The sequence below is a fragment of the Bufo bufo genome, chromosome 2 (assembly GCF_905171765.1).
Source record: "Bufo bufo chromosome 2, aBufBuf1.1, whole genome shotgun sequence".
NCBI lineage: Eukaryota > Metazoa > Chordata > Amphibia > Anura > Bufonidae > Bufo > Bufo bufo.
Genome location: NC_053390.1, coordinates 119157145 through 119176704, shown reverse-complemented (window position 1 = coordinate 119176704; position 19560 = coordinate 119157145). Strand labels below are relative to the sequence as shown.

Sequence of the window (19560 nt, the reverse complement as noted above, 5' to 3'; positions counted from 1 at the left end):
ATAAAATGGGAATGGTTGGTGATATTAACTTCCTGTTTGTGGCACATTAGTATATGTGAGGGGGGAAACTTTTCAAGATGGGTGGTGACCATGGCGGCCATTTTGAAGTCGGACATTTTGAATCCAACTTTAGTTTTTTCAATAGGAAGAGGGTCAGGTGACACATCAAACTTATTGAGAATTTCACAAGAAAAACAATGGTCTGTTTGGTTTTAACGTAACTTTATTCTTTCATGAGTTACTTACAAGTTTATGACCACTTATAAAATGTGTTCAATGTGCTGCCCATTGTGTTGGATTGTCAATGCAACCCTCTTCTCCCACTCTTCACACACTGATAGAAACACCGCAGGAGAAATGCTAGAACAGGCTTCCAGTATCCGTAGTTTCAGGTGCTGCACATCTCGTATCTTCACAGCATAGACAATTGCCTTCAGATGACCCCAAAGATAAAAGTCTAAGGGGGTCAGATCGGGAGACTTTGGGGGCCATTCAACTGGCCCACGATGACCAATCCACTTTCCAGGAAACTGTTCATCTAGGAATGCTCGGACCTGACACCCATAATGTGGTGGTGCACCATCTTGCTGGAAAAACTCAGGGAACGTGCCAGCTGCAGTGCATAAAGAGGGAAACACATCATCATGTAGCAATTTCGCATATCCAGTGGCCGTGATGTTTCCATTGATGAAGAATGGCCCCACTATCTTTGTACCCCATATACCACACCATACCATCAATCTTTTTGTTCCAACAGTCTTGGAGGGATCTATTCAATGTGGGTTAGTGTCAGACCAATAGCGGTGGTTTTGTTTGTTAACTTCACCATTCACATAAAAGTTTGCCTCATCACTGAACAAAATCTTCTGCGTAAACTGAGGGTCCTGTTCCAATTTTTGTTTTGCCCATTCTGCAAATTCAGTGAGCCGATCTGGGTCATCCTCGTTGAGATGCTGCGACATGTCAATGGCTGTAAACAAAGAGAAACTTGTAAATAACTCATGAAAGAATAAAGTTACATTAAAACCAAGCACACCATTGTTTTTCGTGTGAAATTCCCAATAAGTTTGATGTGTCACATGACCCTCTTCCTATTGAAAAAACAAAAGTTGTATTCAAAATGGCCAACTTCAAAATGGCCACCATGGTCACCACCCATCTTGAAAAGTTTCCCCCCTCACATATACTAATGTGCCACAAACAGGAAGTTAATATCACCAACCATTCCCATTTTATTAAGGTGTATCCATATAAATGGCCCACCCTTTATATATATATATATATATATATATATATATATATATATATATATATATATATATATATATATATACACAGTGGGGAAAATAAGTATTTGATACACTCCGATTTTTCAGGTTTTCCCACCTACTAAGAAGGAAGAGGTCTGTAATTTCTATCGTAGGTACACTTCAACTGCGAATCTAAAAAAAATCCAGAAATTCACATTGTATGATTTCTAAATAATTAATTTGCATTTTATTGCATGAAATAAGTATTTGATCACCTACCAACCAGCAAAAGTACTGGCTCTCACAGACCTGTTAGTTTTTCCTCAAGAAGCCCTCCTACTCTGTACTCTTTACCTGTATTAATTGCATCTGTTTGAACTCATTACCTGTATAAAAGACACCTGTCCATCACACTCCAACATTTCCACCATTGCTAATTACCAAAGAGCTGTCTAAGGACACCAGGGACAAAATTGTAGACCTGCACAAGGCTGGGATGGGCTACAGGACAACAGGCAAGCAGCTTGGTGAGAAGGCAACAACTTTTAGCGCAATTATGAGAAAATGGAAGTAACACAAGATGACTGTCAATCTTCCTCGGTCTCGGGCTCCATGCAAGATCTTGCCTCGTGGGGTAAGGATAATTCTGAGGTCAGGAATCAGCCCACAACTACACCGGAGTACCTGGTCAATGACCTGACAAGAGCTGGGACCACAGTCTCAAAGATTATTGTCTATTATGGTGAATGGGATTCTGATGCTCTACATGCTGAGCTGTACCTTTTGCACAGTTTAGCAGGAAGCTTACCATGAGAGGCCTGGGAAGCTTCAGGAGCATGCAAGTTTCGCTGCTGGGGCTCTGATCGGAAGGCAGAGGGAACCGCATCCCTTTGTCTTACCTCACAGATACTGCGATTGCTGTTGAACACAGCATCTGAGGGGTTAAATGATGGGGTTTGGCGTGATCTCCATTCCCTGTCATTATGGTCCGGTGCCAGCTGTATTATACACCTGGCACCCGCCACTTATGGAGCGGGTTCATCACAGCAGCCTCCTCCATACAAGCCCTCAGCCACTGTGATGTACAGGTATGTCACAGTGGCTGAATGGGGTAAAGTACATCAAACTGAAATGTCCTCTGTGAGCTGAACCTTATCACCTAATTTGAGTGCTCTGATTATTTGTACATAGAAAAGCAGTGAGAAGTTTAAGTACATTTAATGCATATGTAATTGATGAATGTAGAATAAATGTATGCTATATGAATCACCCCAGGAACAAGAGACAATGTCCAGTGCTTCTCCTGTGGTGGATGTTTAGGAAACTGGGAAGAAAAGGACGACCCCTGGAAAGAGCATGCAAAATGGTTTTCTATGTGAGTTTTTATGTTACATGCCCTACTGATGTTGTAGTCCTATATTATATTATCATTGAAAAATGCCTATCTATTTTTTAAGGTGTAAATTTCTCCAGAGCAACAAAACTAGCAACAAGCTTCAGCAATACGTAAGAAATTACTGTGGTTTTGCAGAAATTACGGTAAATATCAAATATACCCATATACTGTCTAATCCTATATATGTTATAAGAGATATATTCCTGAGCTAGATAGAAGATCATTCACAGCCATGCATAGCTGCAGTCATTCTCACCCTACTCATTTTGCACAAAAAATATTTTTCCAATTGATTTTTATTAAATTTTTCAACAGTTTTTGTTCTACAACCTTCACTTTCAGTGTATCTGCAGGCGATAGCTTTGTTTTACAATGAATCCATCAGGGTGCTGCTGTGATAGCAACAGAACAATTAAGGCCTCTTTCACACGGGCGTGTGTGCCCCGTGGTCGTGCTGCGGCCCGCAAAATGCGGGCCGCAATGCACAAGCACAGTCCGTGGGGCAGCCGCAGCGGATCGCAAAAAGATAGGACATGTTCTATCTTTTTGCGGAACGGAAGTACGGGACAAAACCCCACGGAAGTAGTCCGTAGTGCTTCCGTAGGGTTCCGTTCCGAGCTTCCGTTCCGCACCATTCCGCAACTCCGGATTTGCGGACCCATTGAAGTGAAAGGGTCCGCATCCGTGATGCGGAATGCCCACGGAACGGCACCCGTGTATTGCCTTTTCGCCAATGCAGGTCCGCAATATGGGGCGCACACAGGAAAGAGACCTGTTACACAAAAAAATATATAATAACACCAGCATTCGACCTTACTGCATTATATAAGTCAGATGATGAAGTTCTGAGTGTTTTATCCCAGCACATGGCTCAAAGGGAGTGTCTGTAGCTTCAGGTCTCTACCTTTTTCCCTTCCCAGCTCCAACATCACAGATCCAAGCAGGACTGGCAGCTTCATTAGTATTCACTTCAGTGCAGTGAATACTAATGAAACTCTACTGGGTATGGGTTGGGGGAAGGTTCCTCTTCCAGCACATATACTTTTACTAGAGAAATTATTTAACAGTTCTTCATCAGGATTTGAACCCCAGATCTTCTGTATGGTGGACAGAAGAGTTACCATTACACTACAGAAAATAAAACACATTTTCTTCACAGGCATAATAGTAAATAAATAATATAATATATAGTATATAGTGCCTTATACCAAAGAAATTAAGTGGTTAATGAATATAAATTGTGATAATTGTACTTAATTGTCAAGTATTCTCCATTTTTAAGTTTTATGCTTAAATGTTTTGAGTTTATATAACATCCATGAAAAGCATGAATTTTTAGGTTGAATTAGGAAATATAGTTTGTTGTTTTCTTAGTGTTCTGTTTTGCAACATTTCTAAGGAACTTTAGACACAGCAAATAGGGAACTTCTCAGACACTGAGACATCATGAAATATAGTGTGTGGAGGGGGCCTAATGTTTATATGTATTTTTCCATAATATTATGCTTCTGATTGGTTGCTTTAATAAATACTTGTGATTGGACTTATTAAAATTAACGAACACAAATGAGGAAAAATAGCTGCACTCACCTGTGTACCGCTTAAAGGGGTTGTCCTGCGAAAAATATTCTACAGTCTTCAAACCAGCACCTGCATCTGAATACTTTTGTAATTGCATTTAATTAAAAATGTTGTATAGCTACCAAGTTATTCAATAAAATATATCTACATAGTGCCACTTAATTTCTTATTTCTTTGACCTGCTCACTGAGATGGCCGCACATGCTCAGATGCTCAGTTTCATCCTTCAACTGCCTCCTGAGCTGTGATAGGGAGAGCAGAGACATGCCTCCTGAGCTGTGATAGGGAGAGCTGAGACACGCCCCCTGAGCTGTCAGCTTGATATAAATCTAGCAGACCAATGAATGATGAGATCTCTGGACCTATGTAAAGTACAGGGCTGGTTCTTGCTTTGTTAGAAAGGTATTGTCATGTGCTATATCAGGCATCCTCAAACTGCGGCCCTCCAGCTCTTGTAAAACTACAACTCCCACAATGCCCTGCTGTAGGCTGATACCTGTAGGCTCTTCAGGCATGCTGGGAGTTTTAGTTTTGCAACAGCTGGAGGGCTGCAGTTTGAGGATGCCTGTACTACATGATGTCTGTTTCATTTTTCACATTATTCATGGGATAACCCCTTTAATGGAGGCACAGACCATAAACCCAGATCAGGTAAGAAAAAGTCCAGCTTTCAATAAAAAGTGTTGTATCTTTATTCTTCAAAAATCATGAATATTACAATCCAAGTGAGACATCATACAGACAGAATAGCGTTATAGTCTACACGTTTTGGATACCAAAATAAGATCCTTACTCATGACATAAGCTATGTGATACTAAAAGTCTTATATAGCCAACCTCCATCTGTCAATTGATGGCACTTGCTATGGGAAATGGCTATACAAGATACAGTCAGGTCCATAAATATTGGGACATTGATTCAATTCTAACATTTTTGGCTCTATACACCACCACAATGGATTTGAAATGAAACAAACAAGATGTGCTTCAACTGCAGACTGTCAGCTTTAATTTGAGGGTATTTACATCCAAATCAGGTGAACGATGTAGGAATTCCAACAGTTTGCATATGTGCCTCCACTTGTTAAGGGACTAAAAGTAATGGGACAATTGGCTTCTCAGCTGTTCCATGGCCAGGTGTGTATTATTCCCTCATTATCCCAATTACAATGAGTAGATAAAAGGTCCAGAGTTCATTTCAAGTGTGCTATTTGTATTTGGAATCTGTTGCTGTCAACTCTCAAGAAGAGATCCAAAGAGCTGTCACTATAAGTGAAGAAAGCCATCATTAGGCTGAAAAAACATAACAAACCCATCAGAGAGATAGCAAAAACATTAGGCGTGGCCAAAACAACTGTTTGGAACATTCTTAAAAAGAAGGAACGCACCGGTGAGCTCAGCAACACCAAAAGACCCGGAAGACCACGGAAAACAACTGTGGTGTATGACCGAAGAATTTGTTCCCTGGTGAAGAAAACACCCTTCACAACAGTTGCCCAGATCAAGAACACTCTCCAGGAGGTAGGTGTATGTGTGTCAAAGTCAACAATCAAGAGAAGACTTCACCAGAGTGAATACAGAGGGTTCACCACAAGATGTAAACCATTGGTGAGCCTCAAAAACAGGAAGGCCAGATTAGAGTTTGCCAAACATCATCTAAAAAAGCCTTCACAGTTCTGGAACAACATCCTATGGACAGATGAGACCAAGATCAACTTGTACCAGAGTGATGGGAAGAGAAGAGTATGGAGAAGGAAAGGAACTGCTCATGATCCTAAGCATACCACCTCATCGGTGAAGCATGGTGGTGGTAGTGTCATGGCGTGGACATGTATGGCTGCCAATGGAACTGGTTCTCTTGTATTTATTGATGATGTTACTGCTGACAAAAGCAGCAGGATGAATTCTGAAGTGTTTCGGGCAATATTATCTGCTCATATTCATGCTTCAGAACTCATTGGACGGCGCTTCACAGTGCAGATGGACAATGACCCAAAGCATACTGCAAAATCAACCAAAGAGTTTTTTAAGGGAAAGAAGTGGATTGTTATGCAATGGCCAAGTCAATCACCTGACCTGAATCCGATTGAGCATGCATTTCACTTGCTGAAGACAAAACTGAAGGGAAAATGCCCCAAGAACAAGCAGGAACTGAAGACCGTTGCAGTAGAGGCCTGGCAGAGCATCACCAGGGAGGAAATCCAGCGTCTGGTGATGTCTATGCGTTCCAGACTTCAGGCTGTAATTGACTGCAAAGGATTTGCAACCAAGTATTAAAAAGTGAAAGTTTGATATGATTATTATTCTGTCCCATTACTTTTGAATGACTCTCTTGTTCGTTTCATATCAAATTCATTGTGGTGGTGTATAGAGCCAAAAATTTTAGAATTGTGTCGATGTCCCAATATTTATGGACCTGACTGTATGCATAAAACATGGCAAAAATTCCAGAAAAAAAACAAGCAGAAAAAAAAAGAAAAAACAAATAACATCACATTAATTGTATTGCAGAATATGATCGATTTTTTTTTTTAGGCCAGTAGGAGTACAGGTACAGCTGCTCAGCTGGAACATCCAAAAGGACTCCCTGCCGGGCAGTTTCTTCAAATGGTCCCCTCCTCTGATCGGTTCAGTGACTCGCTCAACTCCCTGAACTACCGAGGAGGAAGTACTGCCTTCATGTCTATTGGCAAAATGTAAAGTGGCCACTGAAACATTTCTAGTTTGGCTATAAGGAATATCGGATATGTGTTTCCTGATCCTCGATCTAATATCCACCATGGTGCAGCCGACATATTGCACACTGCAGCTCTTGTAGGTGATGACATAAATTGCATAGCTAGTATTGCAGTTTATATACTGTCTAACAGCAAAGTTACCATTGGTGGTGCAAGTTACAGATTTAACTTCCTATGTGGTGCCATCAATTGATAGATGGGGGTTGGCTATATAAGACTTTTAGTATCACATAGCTTATGTCATGAGTAATAATCGTATTTTGGTATCCGAAACGTGTAGACTATAACTCTATCCTGTCTGTATGATGTCACACTTGGATTTTATTATTCATGATTTTTGAAGAATAAAGATGCAACACTTTTTATTGTAAATTGGACTTTTGACTTTCTTTGGATATTAAAATTGATGGCTAAAGGGTGGTTAGATCCCCAATGTACAACTAATAAAATTGGCTCTACGGGCATTGCCCAGCAGAGAGTCCTTTAACCAGCAAAGTGTCTGGGTTTTTGATTCTTAGGCCTCTTTCACATGGGCGTTGCGGTAAAATGTGCGGGTGCGTTGTGGGAACGTGCGCGATTTTTCCACGCGAGTGCAAAACATTGTAATGCGTTTTGCACTCGCGTGAGAAAAATCGGCATGTTTGGTACCCAAACCTGAACTTCTTCACAGAAGTTCGGCCTTGGGATCGGTGTTCTGTAGACTGTATTATTTTCCCTTATAACATGGTTATAAGGGAAAATAATAGCATTCTGAATACAGAATGCATAGTAAAATAGCGCTGGAGGGGTTAAAAAATAAAATAATTTAACTCACCTTAATCCACTTGATCGCGCAGCCGGCATCTCTTCTGTCTTTTTTCTTTGCTGTGTGCAGGAACAAGACCTGTGGTGATGTCACTCCGGTCATCACATGGTCCATCACATGATCCATCACCATGGTAAAAGATCGTGTGATGGATCATATGATGACTGGAGTGACGTCACCACAGGTCCTGTTCCTGCACACAGCAAAGAAAGAAGACAGAAGAGATGCCGGCTGCGCGATCAAGTGGATTAAGGTCAGTTAAAAAATTTTTATTTATTTTTTAACCCCTCCAGCGCTATTTTACTATGCATTCTGTATTCAGAATGCTATTATTTTCCCTTATAACCATGTTATAAGGGAAAATAATAATGATCGGGTCTCCATCCCGATCGTCTCCTAGCAACCGTGCGTGAAAATCTCATTGCATCCGCACTTGCTTGCGGATGCTTGCAATTTTCACGCAACCCCATTCATTTCTATGGGGCCTGCGTTACGTGAAAAACACACAAAATAGAGCATGCTGCGATTTTCACGCAACGCACAAGTGATGCGTGAAAATCACCGCTCATGTGAACAGCCCCATAGAAATGAATGTGTCGGGATTCAGTGCGGGTGCAATGCGTTCAACTCACGCATCGCATCCGCGCGGAATACTTGCCCGTGTGAAAGGGGCCTTAGGTCGACTGCATCCCCTGGCACATGGGAAGAACTTATTAACCAATTTGAATCCCAAAGACAAGTGAGATGTAGTCCCCTAGTTTGGGACTTGTCCTAAATTGCAGCGACACATCATAAATAATGTGTTCACTATATTGTACCGCTAAGGCTACATTCACAAAAACGTGGTGTTTTGAGGATCCGCAAAACATAGATACCGGCCCATGTACGTTCCAGAATTTGTGGACTGCACATGCCGCCACTATCAAAAATAGGACATGTTCTATTTTTTTTGTGGGGCCGCGGCACGGAGCGTGAACACCATGTGCTGTCCGCATCTTTTGCGGCCCCATGGAAATGAATGGGTCCGCACCCGTTCCCCAATTTTGCGGACTCATTCATACAGTCGTGTGAATGTAGCCTAAGGCTGGGTTCACATCAACATTTCATTTTCCATTCCTCTGATCCATCAGAAGAACAGAAAAAAAAACTGTATCCTATATAAAAAAAAACAACGGATCCTGTTTATCAGTTATACACATGTGGCATCCGTTTGAGACATTTCCGTCACAGATCTGTTTTTTAGACAGAAAACAAAAGTCCTGAATCTCAGATGGGAATGGCTATAACGTATGCCTAATGTACATAACTGATGCCCAGAATCCTTTTTTTATAGGATACATTTTTTCTTTTTTTTTTCTTTTTCTGTACTTCTGACGGATCAGAAGAATAGAAAAATAAACAGTAATGTGAACTCAGCCTTATTATGATTACAGGGATACCAAATATGTTTTGTGATATTTTATAGTATGTATTTTACAAAAACTTAAATGGTTTTTACAAAAAAATAAAAAAATAACTGCAGAAAATTGTAAACTTTACCATAAAGGAAATAAGCTGGAAAGTAAAAATTATATTTTTCTGCCATAACTTTTACCATAAAGATTATTTTACATGTCTCAGTGTGATTTGAACCCCAGACCTCCTATACAGTAAATAGCGGTCTTACCCACTCCTCTATAAAAAAAAAAAAGCTCTGCTTTTCCATGGGACTTTTTATGCCTTAGATAACAGTTTTTTATTTTTTTGTGAAATATCACAAAACAGTATTTGGTATACCTGTAATCATACTAAGCTGTACAATATAGTGGACATATTATTTATTGGTAAACAGCGTAAATAAAAATGGATGGGGGAGGGAGGCGGAAATACGTTTTGCCTGTATGGATCCCTGAAATTACTGATGGCAGCCATGGATCCAAGCCTGCTTGTTAGCCCTGTTGTAAAATCTCCATCCTAAGGGTCCATTCACACGTCCACAACTGTTTTGCGGATCCGCAAAACACGGACACCGGCCATGTGCATTCCGCATTTTGCGGACCGCACATGGCTGGTACTATGATAGAAATGCCTATTCTTGTCCATGACTGCGGACAAGAATAGGACATGCTCTATTATTTGAAATGATTGGGTCCGCAAAATTGCAGAACGGATACGGACCCATTATGTGGATGTGTGAATGGACCCTTAAAAACAGCAGCATTTCAGATATCATGTCTACAATGCAGGAATCAGGAGAATAAGCAGAACACAGCCCTAGGAGGCAAGGTTAGCGGATCTTTAAAAGCCTTGCGCAACCTCAGATGTAGACGTGATGTCATTGGGATAGGGAACCAACATAGTGGAAAATGTCTGCAGTGGAGTGCAGGAAAACAAGGCATTACACTATCAGTAATGTGTTGTTTTCTGTCAATTTATGCTAAAAAATGCAAAATTGTAATACTCCTTTAACTTACGATTTACTTCTCCATCATATGTTTATGATCTATGATGTTTATTGCAGGGAACATCTTTCACAAATATTTCCGAAAATAGAATTTACCCAGGAACAGGTTATTATCTCATTATCTATCTATCTATCTATCTATCTATCTATCTATCTATCTATCTATGTAAATCCTTTGGAATGATGGTCTGATTGTTATCTAAATTCCAATTATACACACACACACAATTTAACCCCTTCAAGACACAGTCAGTTTTCCCCTTCCTGACCAGGCCCACTTTTGCAAATTTGACCTGTGTCCAGGGGCGTTGCTAGGGTATCGAAAGATCCGGGGCCAAGCCCCAATGAATATGGCCCAGTTCTCTAAGTCTCCCCCCCTCCCCCCACACCGCATTTTGCTTTTCTTGCTATACAGCAGCACATACCTGTCACATCCAGGGCCTCCCAGGTGACGTCTCCTCAGATGTAGATCTTCTCTATCATCATCTTTTCCGCCGCCTCTTCTCTGCAGAGTGTGACAGACAGACATCTTAGCTTCCTCCCATTTCTATCATCATCCCCCAACCTGGTGTCCCAACAGTGTTATCCTGCTGCTCGCTGAGCTCCCAGATACTATTGTGAAGAAAAATTTGTGCCCCCATAGTAATACTGCCCCCTACAGTGCCCCCAACCGTGATAATGCTCCCCAAGAGTGCCCCCATTAGTAGAAGAGCCCTCCAGTATTAATAATACCCTCACAGGGCCCCCAGTACAAATAAGGCCCCCTATTGTTCCCCCAGTGGTAATAAAGCTCTCTACAGACCCCTCAGTAGTAGTAAGGCTCCCCATTGTGCTCTTAGTAGAAATAAGGCGGATCTATAAGTCCCTCCTATAGAGCCCTCAGTAGTAATAAGAACGCCTAATGTCCCCTGGATTTGCAGTGCCCCCTGTTGTTATATTCCTCCCTCCACCATACAGTCCCATGTAAATAACATCACACCATCTCTCCTGCCCCCTACAAAATACAGTCCTATGTAAAATAACATCACTCCCCTCCCTTCACCCCCTCCAACATACATTCCCATGTAAATAACACAATTTCCCTCCCTCTGCCATACAGTCCCATGTAAATAACATCACACCATCTCTCCAGCCCCTCCAATATACAGTCCCATGTAAATAACATCCCTCTCAATCTACAGCCCCCTCCAAAATACAGTCCCATGTAAATAACATCACCTCCTCCCCAGCCACTTCAACATACAGTCCCAAGTAAATAATATCACCCCTCCAAAGACGCCTCCAACATGCATTCCCATGTAAACATCACCCCCTCAACATTCAGTCCCATGTAAATAACATCATTCCCCCCACCAGCCACCTTCAACATTCAGTCCCACGTAAATAACATCGCCCCCTGAACATTCAGTCCCATGTAAATAACATCACTCCCTCTAATAGCCGCCATCAACATACAGTCCCAGGTAAATAACATCACTGCCTCCCCCAGCCCCCTCTGACATACAGTCCCATGTAAATAACATCACTCCCTCCCACAGCCGCCTCCAACATAGTCCCATGTAAATAACATCCCCCTGCCCCAGCCCCCTCCAACATACAGTCCCATGTAAATAACATAATCTCCTACCACAGCTGCCTTCAACATACAGTCCCATGTAAATAACATCACCCTTTCCCAGCCCCCTCCAACATACAGTCCTATGTAAATAACATCACTCCCTATTACAGCCACTATCAACATACAGTCCCATGTAAATAACATGACCCCCTCCCCAGCCACCTCCAACACAAAGTTCCATGTAAATAACATCACTCCCTTCAGCCCTAACATACAGTCCCAGTTAAATAACCACAACTCCCAGCATTGCTCTGCCTCTCCCTTCACTTACCTCTCCTGATGTAGCAGACATCACCTCAGCTTCTTCCCCTCTTCACTGCCGCCCTCTCCTGCACTAGTCACATGATGGTGACATCATCGCAGGCCCTTCTCAACCACTGACTGTTTTACTGGTCACATGACCTGTGATGTCACCACAGGTCCTTCAGCTCTTCCACCACATTAGATTCAATTGTATTGCCATCCTGAGGATGGCAGTACAGTTATATCTAACAGGCAGGCAGGACATTCGGGGCCTGGGACAAGACATCAGGGGCCCAGGCCCGAATGTTTTAACCTAGCAACGTCCCTGCCTGTGTCACTTTATGTGGTAATAACCTTGGAACACTATTACTTATCCAAGCCATTCTGAGACTGTTTTCTTGTGACAAATTGTACTTTATGTTAGTGATAAATTTGGGTCAATATGTTTTACCCTTATTTATTTAAAGAAAATCCCAAATTTACAGAAAATTAGCTTTTTTTTTCTACACTTGAATGTATCTGCTTGTAAGACAGATAGTGACACCTCCAAAAATAGTTATGCATTAAAATTCACATATGTCTACTTTATGTTGGCATCATTTTATAAATTATTATTTTTTTAGGACGTTAGAAGGCTTAGAATTCTAGAAGCAATTTTTCAGAAAATTTCCAAAGCCCACTTTTTTAACCCCTTAGTGACCAGCGTGTTTTGGGCCTTAGTGACCAATTGTTTTCATTTTTTTCCAAGAGCTGTAACTTTTATATTTTTCATTGATGTAGTCATATGAGGCCTTTTTTTATTAGTGGGATAAATTGTAGTTTTTAATGGCACCATCTTGGGGTACATAACTTATTGATTAACTTTTATTAACTCTTTCCGGGGAAGGGGGGGGGGGGTAAATCAGCAATACTGCCACTGAGTTTTTATGTTAAAAATTTGTGGGATTCAATTTTTGCCATATGTAACATAATAACTTTAATCTCTTGGTCACTACGATTACAACAATACCATATACATATATATATTTTTTTTTACATTTTACTACTTTTGCACAATAAAATCCCTTTAAAAAAATGTTTTTGCATGGACACACAACACTTTAATTTTATTTTCTATAGAGCTGTGTGGGGATTTTTGCGAGACAACTTCTAGTTTGTATTGGTACCATTTTGGGGTACATAACACTTTTTGATCACTTTTTATTGTCTTAATGTGGCAAATAAGTAAAAAAAAAACTAATTCTGACATAATTAGTGTAGTGTAGTGCAGGTCGTTATGGACACAGCAATACCATATATAGGGGGATTTTATTTTTGCTATTTTTTAGTCTGTCACCTAATCTGAGCCTTTTAGACCGCTCAGATCAGGTTATAGACTCCTTTTCCCACATTACAATGTTACCTTTATTTGTTCTGTCCCTCGTGCCTGCTCCGCTCCACACTTGTCCCGCACCTGCGCACTGCTGTGCCCATTATGGGCAGAGGAAAAGAGAGTTGGACTGTGCATGCGCTGGTCCATAGCTCAAAAGTACGGAAGTAACTAGCCGCAGCAGAGGACTGCAGTGAAGCCAAAGAAGGGCCAGGTCAGCACAGCATCGTCTTACCTCTAGCAGGCGCGAGATTTGTGAAGGAGAGGAGAAAGTAATAATAGGAAAGGAGGGCAGGCCAGAGGGGTGAAAGAGGTGTGGTTTTCTGGGCACATCGCCGAGGGGCCTGGGTACTTGCTGCAGTAACGTCACCCCTGGGCACTTGCCAAACCTAATTAGCATAATTTTTTAAGGGTTTGGCGAGGGACAGCACAAATAAAGGTAACATTGTAATGTGGGCAAAGGAGTCTATTACCTGACCTGAGCGGTCTAAAAGGCTCAGAATAGGTGACTTTTCAATGGAAAAAAGGTGCATTTTTTTTTTTTTACTCGTTTTATTAAAGGAAAACAGCACAAGTATGACAAGTATGGTACATACAAGACATTGTGATTACCCACGCAGGGGTCAATGGTGACATGCAAGATTAGCATAGTTACATAAATACTAATGCATGCTGGAAGTCTGGAATAGAAGGACACATAATAATAGCTGGGGTAGCAGGTAGCTTGCAAGTATGTGAGGGACACCGTGTCAGTTACAGCACTGTAAGCAAGGCGATCCCGCCGTTGGTAAGGTGGGAAATCAAGGAGGGTCATCAGTTGCCGAGTACATATGTGTTGTGTGCAGAGTCAGCGGCGATGAGCACCAATTCTCCCCCATGGAACTTTTGTGGACAACCTCTGTGCTTGTAGATAAAATTTTCCACAGAGACTACATGGTTTACTAGGGAGATCCACTGTCCTTTTGTGGGATGTCTATCCCCCATCCAGCGCATGGCTATGGCCTTTCTGGCAAGGAACAGCGTCTCCCCAAGGAAGACCCTGTGGTAATGCGACCAGGACTCCTCGTCCAGAACCCCCAGTATACACAACTTGGGACATAAAGGTAAAGTCACAGGGGCCATGGTAGAGAGGACCTCCGACACTGAGGTCCAGAACTGGCGAATGGGCTCGCAGTCCCACATCATGTGCCAGAAGTTAGCGCCATCTACATCGCACCTGTGACACCTGGTGTGGGCAAGTCTTCCCATCTTGTGTAGCCTGGTGGGGATGAGGTAGCTGCGGTGTAAGATGAACAACTGCACCATTTTATTATTTATAGAGGGTGACACTTTAGTCGGGACTATCAAAGCCTCCTCCCAATCTTCAGGAGCCAGAGAGGGTATTGACAGCCTCCACTTATCCTCAACCATCAGTGGGATCGCTGTCATGCGACAATTAAGCAAAAGCGTGTACAGCACTGAAACAATGCCTCTTGGCCCCTGAGATCTCAGAACCCCAATGATGGGGTAGTTAGATATGCTCCTTTCCGCACCCTGGAACTGCGCCTGTAGTGCATGCCTCAGCTGGAGATATCTAAAAAATAGAGTGCGAGGTACCTGAAATTTTTCCTGAATCTGTGAGAATGAGCGTAACTGATCACTCTCATATAAGTCTCCCAGTGTTAGGACACCATGGCGTCTCCACTCAGATACCCCCTCCAACTGTGCCAGGTGAGGGAACATGAAATTGTCCCATATGGGGACTGTATACATTTAGCTTAGGGCCCTTTCACACTTGCGTTCTTTTCTTCCGGCATAGAGTTCCGTCGTCGGGGCTCTATGCCGGAAGAATCCTGATCAGTTTTATCCTAATGCATTCGGAATGGAGAGAAATCCGTTCAGGATGCATCAGGATGTCTTCAGTTCCGGACCGGAACGTTTTTTGGCCGGAGAAAATACCGCAGCATGCTGCGCTTTTTGCTCCGGCCAAAAATCCTGAACACTTGCCGCAAGGCCGGATCCGGAATTAATGCCCATTGAAAGGCATTAATCCGGATCCGGCCTTAAGCTAAACGTCGTTTCGGCGCATTGCCGGATCCGACGTTTAGCTTTTTCTGAATGGTTACCATGGCTGCCGGGACGCTAAAGCCCTGGCAGCCATGGTAAAGTGTAGTGGGGAGCGGGGGAGCAGTATACTTACCGTCCGTGCGGCTCCCCAGGCGCTCCAGAGTGACGTCAGGGCACCCCACGCGCATGGATGACGTGATCACATGGACACGTCATCCATGCGCATGGGGCGCTCTGATGTCATTCTGGAGCGCCCCGGGAGCCGCACGGACTGTAAGTATACTGCTCCCCCGCTCCCCACTACTACTATGGCAACCAGGACTTTAATAGCGTCCTGGCTGCCATAGTAACACTGAACGCATTTTGAAGACGGATCCGTCTTCAAATGCTTTCAGTTCACTTGCGTTTTTCCGGATCCGGCGTGTAATTCCGGCAAATGGAGTACACGCCGGATCCGGACAACGCAAGTGTGAAAGAGCCCTTAGAAGCCTGCCAGACCTGGTGTGCTAATTTGTGGAGTGGGAGGAGGCCTCTGCGCACAGGGCCGGAGCCCTCCAGGACAGGCCACAGCGTGATCCAATACCTCAGGAACCTTAATTGATTCCAATACCTCAGGAACCTTAATTGACTCGCTATAAAGTAGAGAAAGAAGTCTGGGAGAGACGCTCCTCCCTGCAGCTTCGATCTCTGTAGGACCGATAGTGAGAGCTTCCTTCTGGCCTTGCCCCAAACAAATGAGGCGATTAAAGCGTGAATGCGCTTGAAGAATCCCCGGGGTACCGGTGTGCAAGCGTGGGACAGTAGGTATAGGCCCTTAGGTAATAGCACCATTTTTACGAGATTCAGTCTCCCCATGGTGGACAATGGAAGGGCTCCCCAGGTCCCCAGGATTCTAGAGGTTCAATGTTCAGGATGTAAGATAGATGCGGCTCTTTCGTAATTATTACCCCTAGGTATTTAAATCGATCAACTACAGGCAGGTTGTGGCGATGCGAGGGCCAGTCGTGTGGCCAGAGGGGCATAATGGCAGACTTGGCCCAGTTTATGTACAGACCAGAGTACCGACCGAAACGTTCTATGATCGCAATTGCTCTGGGAAGAGTCACCTCCGGATCCGACATAAACAAGATCAAATCATCCGCGTACAATCCTATTCTGTCCTCTCTACCACCTGCGCTGACACATACATATACCTGATCTTGTCTAAATCTAAGGGCTAGATGTTCTATTGCTATTGCAAATAATAAAGGCGACAGTGGGCATCCCTGTCTCGTGCCTCTGTGTAGGGGGAACTTGTCAGAGTGACCACCGTTGAGATGAATGTTAGCAGTGGGGCTCTTGTACAATGTTTCAATCCATTTCATAAATTTGGGGCCAAAACTCCTAAGCGCAGCCATCAGGAAGGGCCATTCTAGTGAGTCGAAGGCCTTGGCAGTGTCTAAAGAGGCCAGGGCCCATCTTGCCTTCTCGGATGCGCCTATCTGCGCAACAACCTGGGCTCTCCTAATGTTGTTGGAAGTGGATCTGCTAGGCATAAAGCCAGATTGATCAGTGTGAATCACTGACGTGATCACCTTGTTCAATCTATTAGCCAGAATCCTGGTCAGGATTTTATAGTCCAAGTTCAAAAGGGAAATTGGGCGATAAGATCCACAGTCTAGCGAGTCCTTGTCGGGTTTCAGAATCACTACAATTGTGGCATCGTACATAGAGTCCGACAAGGATCCGCAGGAGTGCGCGGCTCTGTACACGTTCAAGAGCTGTGGACCCAGGTTATCTACATATCTAGAGTAAACCTCAACCGGGATGCCATCCGGGCCGGGCGCTTTCCCTGACGGGAGATCCGTGATAGCTTGCGTTATCTCCTCCAATGTAACATCCTCCTCCATGAGACCTCTATCCAGGTCACCTAGCCGAGGATGAGACACCTCCCGGAGGTATGCCTCCAATTCATGCCCCGAGTATGCCACAGCAGAGCCATATAGGTCCCCGTAGAAGTTGCGGAAGCTCTTCAGTATGTCTTCCACCGACTCCGCCACGTGCCCATCAGCATCTTTTATGCGGAGTATTGGGGGAGCCATAGTGTTGCTGCGTGCAATGTGTGCGAGCAGCTTCCCAGTCTGGTTTCCTGTTTCAAACGATTGTTGCTTAAGGAAGAAAAGTTTCCGTTTGCTCCTTTCCTCCAAATGCAACATATACATTCTCCCTCTGGAGAGCCACTCAATTCTACGTTCCTCGGAGGGGGACTCCGTGAATGCCTTTTCGGCCTCCCTACAGCTGGCATGCAAATCATTCTGTTTACGCTGCGAGTCCCTCTTGACATAGGAAATGGACGACTTGAGGCACCCCCTGAGATATGCCTTCATGGTTTCCCAGAGCAACAAGGCGTCTGTTGAGTCGCCCTGAACCTCCAGGAGCATCTTTAGCTGATCCGGGATTCTATCGTTCAAGCCGAAAAGAGACAGCCAGAAAGGATGTATACGCATTTTGCAGCCCTTTCCGGTGGGATCGGTCATGGCTAGCACTGCTAGAACCGGTGCATGATCAGAGGGTCCCTGAGGTCCATAACGTATCTCAACCAGGTCAGTATATACCGTGGCATTACCAAATACGTAATCTATTCTAGACAAGGCACCTCTGGCTGGGGTAAAGCAGGAGTATTCCCTTGTGTACGGGTTCCTAGCTCTCCACATGTCTATCCAACCCATTTCCTGAGAGATTCTAGCGAGAATCGTGCTATCCCTGCCAGGCCCACCTCCGTCACCCCTAGTACTAAATCTGTCTAGGTTCTGACTCATAACCTGGTTAAAGTCCCCCAGGCAGAGCAGACGAGCAGTAGGGTATTGAGCTACAAAGCCAGTAGCCGCCTGCAAGAGGGAGAGAGAGGCAGGGAGAGGGTTATATATGTTGACAATCACATAAGGGATACTGTTGATATACACATGCAGGAAAATATACTGTCCCCCTGGGTCCACAACCGAGTTGTGAAGCTCACACCTAAGACTTTTATGGACCAGCAGGGCGAGCCGCCTGGAATGGGAGCGGCCGTATGCGTTGATTAAGTGTTGGGCCCAGGGCTTCCTCAGCCTATTGCTTGTTTCTGGGGTCAGGTGGGTTTCCTGAAGACCTATAATATGTGGGTTAAAGGAGCGAATGTGGGAGAATACCACAATCCTCTTTTTAGGATCCCCTAGGCCCCTCACATTCCATGACAATACCCTCATGGAGGCCATGGGTGCGCTAGCAGTACATCAGGGACATATACACTCGCCCAGGTTGCACTTTCTGAGCATCCAGGGACCTGATCTCCATACGTCAATGCCTCCCTAGCAACTGTTGTGAAGTGGAGTAACCATACTTGAGGTGAGTATACTTGAGCAATTATGAACATGTTACAAAACATTAACAGTGAAAACATGGAAACGTCGGAACCATAACCGACTAACATAATGGCCGGTAACTCGGGGACCTGCATAGCGTAGGTAGATGTGATAGCTACGCAGGTGTTGCTCCTCCCCTCTTCAGCAAAGGTGTGTTAAGCTGCCAACACTGATAAATAACAACATGTCACATAGGCAAAGCGTCCAGCATTGTAGGAGAAGGTAGCCCCCATACACTTAATGGGTCTCTCTTGTGGGTCCAGCAAGGCTGATTGCCACTAAGTAGATGGGGCAATAGTTAAGCAGGTAGCATGTTAAGACTCGGAAAATTGGTAACTTATAAAAAAAACATCTAGCTCAAGGAGCCATCAGCCATGGCCCATTGAAAACAGGAAAGAGGAGAAAATAATACTTGCTGATGGTGATCAATTGACGTGTCAGCGTGGACCAGGGCGTCCTGATTTCCTTGAGGCCCAGTAATCGGCTTCTCTAGGATCACTGAAGAAGACAGTTTTGTCGCTGTCCACCACCCTGAGCCGCGCCGGATACGCCATGGAATACTGGAGGTTTAAGTCGCGAAGGCGGCGTTTGACCGCGACAAATGTGACTCTTCTCTTCTGAAGGTCAGCGGAGAAGTCCGGGAACAGGGAAACACGTGCGTTGTCATGTCTGATATCTTGCTTGTTCCTGG

General features: G+C 43.9%; 1 protein-coding gene across 1 annotated transcript in view; it reads left to right on the top strand.

Moving 5' to 3' along the window:
- The window catches only part of LOC120990733 (baculoviral IAP repeat-containing protein 1-like), an 85083-nt gene that overhangs the window by 18594 nt on the left and 46929 nt on the right, over positions 1–19560 (top strand). The window contains exons 2-4 of the mRNA XM_040419640.1: positions 2526–2625; positions 2708–2789; positions 10271–10319. Coding sequence (XP_040275574.1) covers positions 2526–2625; positions 2708–2789; positions 10271–10319 — 231 coding nt within the window. The remainder of the gene's footprint in view (positions 1–2525; positions 2626–2707; positions 2790–10270; positions 10320–19560) is intronic.